Raw genomic sequence first — 8,159 nt, 5'->3', positions numbered from 1 at the left:
AGCAGGAGAACAAAGGCAAAGCGACAACCGAGACCAGCAGAAGGAAGTGACACCAGGAGATCCTTGTAATGGCAGTGACAATGCACAGAGCTGCCCTGCAAAACCGAATTCCAAAGTGGAGAAAAAGAAAGTGGAATTGTTAGTAAGTTGGTAAAGTCAGGGGCTGGGTTTCATTGTTCTGTGTTGGTTCATTCTGTTGTTGTGAAGTAAAGTGAACTTTTGTGTATCTGTTAGGAAGGTTTGCGAGATCATGTTTGCTTCCACTGCACTGAACCTTTGTTTTTCATCTCTAGCTGGGTTAAACCTGATACAGGACCAAATTCTGTAGTGTAATCCATGCAGATATGCACCATGCTGTCTTCAAATAAATTTTCTATGGCAGTGAGACTACACCATAAAGCACTCAAGGTGTAGGACTGTCTTAATGGTTTACGAAGACTTAATCTCACCATTGTGCTGTGCAGGCAAGCCAGCAGCCACAACAGAAAGCTCTTTTGGAAGCAGATATGCTGTGATTTGTGTAACTTTGTGTTCCCCTTCATAATATAGCTGCAGATTTGTTGATGCCAAAAGTGTTGGTAAGGAGGTAAAATTTCATGTTTAAGCATTTCTCTAGCTTTTATGATTCAAGATGAGACCAATCTTGAGGCTCTCACGCTGTGCATCAGCCCCCAGTGTGGTGCCTGTCTCCCTCTGAAGCATCTAACTGGTACATGTGAGAGAGAGGAAAGAAAAAGTACTGAACGTGGCCCTTTGAGAGTCCGACTGAATGTGGCAATTACTTAGTTCATTGTCCAGAATTCAGATAGTAGCCTATAAAAAAGAAGCTGCTGTCTAAATGCTAGAGAGGGCAGGCATTTCCAGTATGATCAATTGCTTGGTTTTACCTCTTCACGTTTGTTTTTCTATCTGTATTCAAGTGCTAATTTTCTTTTTTACCTTAGTGGGCAAAACAAAGCGTGAGGGGCAAAAGGATGATTTATTTTTCTAGGTCGTATAGTTTTAAACATAGACACTAACAGTGCTGCCCCAGCATTGAGGTCCTTTGTGGGTCCAGACTTTTCTGCCCAATGAACAAACACTAGCTGGCCAACAAACTTCCAGCATCATTTGTATTCCCCCAAAACAGGGACCAGCTGTTTTCCAAGTGTGGTATGTGAGATGCTGTCTCTGGTTAGATTTGCCTGTGGGATCTCAGAGGGGACTGAAGGTGCTTGCCACTGGAAAGGCAGGGCTGTAGCAATCAGCAACACTTGTGTGGAGAAGCAGCACCTGGCTTCTCTCAAATTCAAAACTCAGAAGGATCTGGGAGGTTCTGTTTTGAAGAGATGTGTCTTGAGACGTTGCAGCTGCTGGCCATGCTGCCTGCCATTTACCTGCTGGGATCACCCACCTGCAAATAGCTGTCCCTTCACCAAAATAGCAGCACTTTGAAGAGGGGTGCCAAATTCCTTGTGTGGGTGCAGCTCACCAGTAGTACTGGCTGTTCAACTCCTTCCTGCTGGTAAAAAATACAGACATTACATGACTGGGGAGAAGATAGCTAAAGCTTTGCAGAGAGGTTTTTCACTGTGTGGGGAGCAAATGACATTTAGCTGCAACAACCACCCCCTGAATCTGCTGATTTCATCTCAGCGTGTGCACTTGAATTCAGATCTTACTAAAAATGTTGTAGGTGATTAGGAGAAGTCTGAAGATACGTTCTTGTGCTGAAAGATTAACATAGTTGAGTTACTTGAGTATTTTTAAGCTAAGCTATTTTTAAGCTGAGACTTCTTGAGAGAGGGCATGAAGAATGCAACAGGGTGGAAAAGCGGCAAAACAGCTTTTGCTTCTCCTAAAATCATGCCCAATTGTGTTGACTTCAGTTGTCACCTCTCACCTGAGATGTTGCTCTCCATCCTCTGGGGCTGGTTATATCTCTTGGTAGATGTAGCCTAGGAAATGGCATCCATGTAACTCTTTTGCTGGTGGCAAAAGTGAGTTCTTGTTCTTCCTCATTGCTTATTTTCAATGTAACTTCTACCAGCTTTTCATTTGTAACAGTTTAATTACCTGGGAGGCTGTAAAACAGACCTTTGAAAGGATGTTTTATAAAAAAACATTTCCTAAAAAAGGCTGTGTTGGCAGACTGAGCAGATAGCGACTTCTAGCAGCCGGTAAGAAACTGAAACTGCTTCTACCTAGTGGGGAAGCACATCCTTTAGATGAAAAATTCCACCCATTTCTGAAAAAAGCGCTGTATGCTCTTTCTTTCAGCAAAGCTGAATTAACCAGCAGATTATTTGCTTATGAAGATTGTTGTTCTGATCAGTAGACTTCATCTGGAAATGTTTTATTGGTCTAAATGACTTCTTGCAGATGATTCTTCTTCCGTCAGAACTGAAATCTGTTTATTGTTCCTTTGACATTTTTAGAGTTTGCTCCAGGAAACGTGATGCTGAATGTTTGTGCCATTTGAGGAATAGGGAGAGAAATGAACTTTCTATTAATTTTTATCTTCTTGTCCACGAGCAGGCAGGAAAAATCACGATGGGAAATCCTCCAGCAAGAGCAGCGGCTGATAGAAGAGAAGAATAAACGCAAGAAGGCACTCCTTGCCAAAGCTATTGCTGAGAGGTAAGGGGCTCTGCTGCAACATGGGCTGAGGCTGAGGAAGGAATTACTTTTCATCTGTAACCGATGGCATATCTTCTATTTAAATATCACTTTTTCCTCCTCTTTGTGCTGCATGTGCTGCTCCACAAGTGAGCAGCTGCGATCAACATTTCCCTTTGATGACAAGTTGTGACTAAGCTTTTCACACTTCCAAAGCTGCAGCTCTGTGCACAGATGGAAAAGTTATTACACAATTTGAGAATTAGCTGAAGTCCCTGTGCCTGTCAGTAAGGGCATGTTTGAAAGCTGGGGTGCTCGGGTGCTCATCCCTGTTCTGTTCGTGACTTGTTTTCACTGGATTTAAGGAAAATTGATTTGATTCCTAAAATACAAAGGGGAGCTATAGCCATTTCTGTTCGGTCTTTTGCCTCTTTCTTATTAGTATGTTAAAAGTGTTGAAAAGAGAAGACAATCACCTTCAAGTTTAAGAAGGTACCGTTTTACCACCGGCTGATTAAAAATTACAAAGATGCACATGTTCTTACGCTTGTTAGCTCTTGCTCTTCAGGTGACCATACTTTAAGGTATTGTACAGTGTTGTCTAAGACTACAGGAAAGGCAAAGTTTGTAGGGAAGGATATTGGAGCAGCTGATAACACTGGATTAAGGAAGGAGGTGCAAAGCTTTCAGGCTCACTGTGCCCTCCCAGATGTGTGTATTATGTTCTGCCCGTCTTGACTAGCACAGCTGAACATAGCCAGTGCTGTGCAGAAGATTCTCTTTGAGGTTCTGAAGATTTTGTTATCCTTTGCCAGACATAGATAAAACACAAAGATGTTTGGTCTGAGCCGCTGTAGGGCAGCAAACATGGGTGTGACCACCAGGCTGGGTTCTTCCTCAAGCAGAGCATGAGAGAGAGGAGAGCTTGGAAAGGGATAGCTAGGGAGTTATGGCTGGTATTTAAAGGCCTTCTTCAGGCTCTACGCAATGCTACAGGATGGCTGTTTCTCTCCACCCCAATCAGCTGATCTGAGGTGGTGTCACTTCCTACAAATCTGGTCTTGCTTTGGAGTGTGAAGCAGTGGCTGAAAAGCACGGGTTTGCTGGCAGTGACGAATGACAGCAAAGTGAGCTGGTGTAAAAGCTTGTTGAAACTTACTTAGCTTGCTTGGGAGTGAAATCCATCAAAGCTTGCTGCCCTTAGCAACGTTTAGTTTTCAGAACTTAGGAATGAATAGGCTGAGTTGAAAAAGGTTACACAAGGTTTGATTGAAATCCTTTGTGTTTGATGTAAAACTTTCCATTGACTTCATTGGGATTTGGCTAGGCCTTTTGGGAATAATTTTACAAAATGGAAATCAAGCTTAGGTTAGGTGACTTTTTGGCCCCTACTAACTGGGCTTCTTTGAAAGGGGATATTTGCAGGGCTAAATACCCTTCCCCCTCTCACTCCCCCCAAGCCATTTCCTGTTTCCTTACACTGAGAACTACTTAGATACAGCAGCTTCTTGTGTGTTTCCACAGTGAAGAAACACAATCCATTTTAGGCGCTTTGATTATAGTCATTACATAATTTTACCATAGTCCTTTAATAGCAGGCATTTTAGATCCTTGTGGATATTAAAAAAGATCAAAAGTCTTAAACCATAAAGGAGAAACCTTCTGAATAGCTCTTAAAGAAGTTAGTCGGTCTGCAAATGAACTGGGGCCCGTTAATGTCAAGAAGAGAGACTTGAGAAAAAAAACAAACTAAAACATCTTCCTATTGCAGATCCAAAAGAACTCAAGCTGAAACAGTGAAACTAAAAAGGATCCAGAAGGAGTTACAAGCCCTGGATGACATGGTATCTGCTGACATTGGCATCCTACGGAACCGCATCGATCAGGCCAGCTTGGACTACTCCTATGCCCGGTAAGTGACAGACAGGGAGGGGGGAACAGCCCTGCCTGAGTGGAGGGAGAAAATGTTGTTTCCTGTCACCAAAGTAGTAACGGAGTTATGTCATTGTAATAATGTGTAGTTAAAGTGGTCACAGTCTGGGAGGCTTTCAAATCTTGAGGTAAAAGTGTGCCTATTATTTCCTAATTTTTCCCTTGGAATCTGGAAACTGAAGTAGGTTTTTTGACTGCAGGCTGTGCTTTCCAGGTTCGTGCTGTCATGAGACATACTTACTGCTTTAACTGTGCAGTTGTCCATATGCCTTGCTTTATTGTTTCAAGGTTGTTTATTTCTTCTCAGGGGGAAAGAGGTTTTTTTTTTAAAGTCCTAAACTGAAAGTCCTTTTCAGGGAAACTTGCTTATCGATGACAGCTCTGGTCCTGTTGAAATCAATGGGGCCAATTAAGCTTAAAACATATAATGCTGCTGAAGTGCTTTTGGAACTGGAATCAAAACCTGAAGGAAAAAGCAAGCTTTCATCCTTCACAATGTGCCTTTAATCACTCTGGTTCTGATGAGTTCCTTAAACGCAAGAAATTAATCGGAACACCCTATTCGTTGTGGGTAAACCACAACATCAGTAGATAAACATCAGCATGTTTATGTAGCCATTTAATAGAATGGAAATGTTCAGTTGCGGTTTTTGGTTCACGATTCAATGTGTTAAATGTGTATTTCTCCTTATGACTTTTGCTATATGTTGACCACAGGCCAATAAACAGGGTAATTAGTCTTTTAAAAAATAGTAGCAGTAGCTAAAAAATTAAGATTTTTTTGGTGTAATTATAATTTGAAATATCTAAGAGTAACTATAGTTTCAGTAGCTGAGTGCATATGAATACAGAATTTCATATCCTCAAGAGGGGAAAAAAAAAAGTATTTTAGGTTTAAGTCTGGTTTCTAAACCCATTAAATGCTTCTAGAAATTCCCTTACCAAAAATTTTGTAATAATGTGTCTATTTTAAATGCTTACTAGCTAAAGAGCATATAACACAAGCAGCTCTCACACTTGGAAAGCAGTTTTTGATGAAGGAAACGAAAGAGGATGGTGGCTGGTAGGACAAAGGGGTAAACTTTGCAAAACACTTAATGACTTCCGTGAACTTAGTAAGCCTGTCTTCTTGTGAGGAAGGGATTTGGAAATGCGAGTTAGATACTTTCAGTGTTGTAATTTTTAGCCATTATGAGCCAAAGCTGATTTACCTTGAAGTGGTTTGTTTTTAAGTAATGTTTTAGTTCTCGCCTTATATTTTACGGCTAAAACACAAGAAATTTCAGTAGGTCAAAAAGTGCAATACTAAATAGTTCTGAGGCTATATGGGGGCATTTAACAATTGTGGTGGAATGGAATTTTTGTAAATCTGATGTGAAGAATATATGTGAATTCAGCCCAAAGGTTTGACTGCGCAGAAGTTTCCAGCATAGCATTAGTTTTCCCATTTCAGATACCTGCTCCAGGGAAATCTTGACTTTCTTGTGAGGGATCTGTAAGCAGGCATCTGCTGCCCACAGCAGACATAGCCTGTACAGCTGGGTCAAAGTTCTGTGATTATTATACAAAGGAATGTATTTGGGAAGACTTTTCTATGTCTTATTTCCCTCTGTTTCCCTAAGCAAAGGATCTCTCCTATCTTTCTGTTGCTTTGTTTAACCAGATATTTGAATCTGGTTTTATAAAACAGCTGGATTCTTTATTCAACCACCTTTCTAATGTTAGTTTTATGAATACTCTGTAAGGTACCTCATATAGTCATTCTGCAAAAGCCATTGCATGTTCCCTTTCCTGATGAGCAATATTTCATCTGTCTGTCTATTAATTAGATCAGAAGTGGAACTAATTAGTATCTTATTAGTGGAAGATGCATCGCTAATGTGGACACCAACCATTAAAGTGCTGGATATCCCAGATGTATTAACCTCAATAAATACTTGGAATATTTCCTTTTTGCTATATTTGTCGTGGCAGGAAGTGCAAATTGGCAGGAGGTGCGTGTCAGGGGGATGCCTGCAATAAAATTCTACATCTGTTGCCACGCATAGGTTGTGATCACTATTGATGTCACGTGCTGTGTCAATCTCTGCTGCTCCTGATTTTTTGAACAGTTATATGGGTGGCCAGAAGAGTCCACTTCTAAATCAGATCTGGATGTAAATGTGAATAGCACCATTGTAGCATCTGTATCTGTTGCGTGGGTGATTGGATTCGAAAAAAACACGAAACTGTTATCTAGTGAACCGAAACACTACAAAGGTGTTCATTAGAAATGTGAAAGCCCTACAATTTCTGGTGGTTTCTTTCTGCTCCAGTGATGCATCTCTTAAAACAGGCAGTAAAAATGCTTGTTCGTGATTCAATCTGTAGATGTCAGACAAGCAAATTAACTCTTGGAGCAGAGCAGCAGTGGAGGCTAATGCGTCAAGAGGAGGAGATTTGATCAATTCACGCTTACTTTCTTCCCTTTTACTAATGTAGCAGCATGTCATCAAATAGCTGGCATAATGCATTGCAGAGCACATTGCATTTCAGGGATGCTTAAAGTATCTGTCCATGTGTCAGATTGTAAAGTGCTTTGAGAACTAACCCACCAGAAATGATGATGATTTTGCAGGAAGCGGTACGATAAGGCTGAGTCGGAGTACGTGGCAGCCAAGGTGGACCTCCAACATAAGACAGAGATTAAGGAGCACCTCACGGAGCACCTGTGCACGATCATACAGCAGAATGAACTCCGCAAGGCCAGGAAGCTGGAGGAGTTAATGCAGCAGCTGGAAGTGGAGGCAGATGAAGAAAATCTGGAACTTGAGATAGAGGTGGAGCGGATGCTGCAGCAGCAGGAGGCAGAAGCAGGGAGACAAGCCAGCCAGTCACACAATCATGCTGGGATAGCAAAAGAAAACCCCACTCCCAGTGTTACGGCGCGGGAGAGTGAGCATGCTAACCATGCTGTCGCTTCTCCTGCTGTTTCCGAACAGTTGGTTCAATCTGAAAACTCTGGTGCTAAATCCCTCTCCAATATGGACAGCCAAACTCAAGCAGTAAATATGACTCCAGGAAACTCCCCAGCTTGTTCTGATACATGACTACTATATTCTCATAAGCCAGCCGGTTATGGATGATATGCTCTCTGTGGGCTTGTGTGCTGTCTGTTATATCTGGGTTTCTGCCATGCCAGTAATATGCACTTCATTTCTCTTTTCCTTTAATATTGTTTTCAAATTTTAGAGGTTCTTTTTTCACAAGACACTCATTTGGGGTTCACCATCTGTCTTCATCATCTGGTTAAAGTTCATGTTCTCATGCCCAGCTCTTCATGAGGCTTTGTCCCTTCCTGAAACAAGATACTTGGAAGTGAACAGTAGGGTTTTTCCAAAGGCTTTCAGCATATTGGTACCACAGATAGCTGTTCCAAGCAGCGTGCAAGAGATCTACAGGAGGAAACATCACAACGTGTTCTGCTTCTGAACACATTCTTGTCCCATTACAACTGTGATAGGATGTTTGCCTTCTTTTGTATCCACAAGGGATTTGTTTTCAATGGTTTTTAATCCTGTGAAACCCAAGTGCTTTAATTATCTTAGCTGATACTCTTGCCTGTACCTGATTTAAAGGGAATTCGTCTA

The 8,159-nt window shown here is 41.5% G+C and overlaps 1 protein-coding gene across 1 annotated transcript in view; it reads left to right on the top strand.

Moving 5' to 3' along the window:
• GORAB (golgin, RAB6-interacting) overlaps positions 1 to 7,619 on the top strand; it is a gene marked incomplete at its 5' end in the record, with an annotated part of 7,848 nt that extends 229 nt beyond the window's left edge. Inside the window, 4 exons of the mRNA XM_010192033.1 lie at positions 1 to 138; positions 2,518 to 2,619; positions 4,370 to 4,510; positions 7,148 to 7,619. The exon at positions 1 to 138 is cut by the window's left edge and continues 229 nt beyond it. Of these exons, the coding sequence (XP_010190335.1) occupies positions 1 to 138; positions 2,518 to 2,619; positions 4,370 to 4,510; positions 7,148 to 7,619 (853 nt within the window). The remainder of the gene's footprint in view (positions 139 to 2,517; positions 2,620 to 4,369; positions 4,511 to 7,147) is intronic.
• Between the last annotated feature and the right edge of the window lie 540 nt (positions 7,620 to 8,159).

This window comes from Mesitornis unicolor, unplaced genomic scaffold, assembly GCF_000695765.1.
Source record: "Mesitornis unicolor isolate BGI_N332 unplaced genomic scaffold, ASM69576v1 scaffold24149, whole genome shotgun sequence".
In the NCBI taxonomy this organism is placed as follows: domain Eukaryota; kingdom Metazoa; phylum Chordata; class Aves; order Mesitornithiformes; family Mesitornithidae; genus Mesitornis; species Mesitornis unicolor.
Note: the sequence above shows the minus strand (reverse complement) of the source record. Positions and strands in the feature narration are given on the sequence as shown.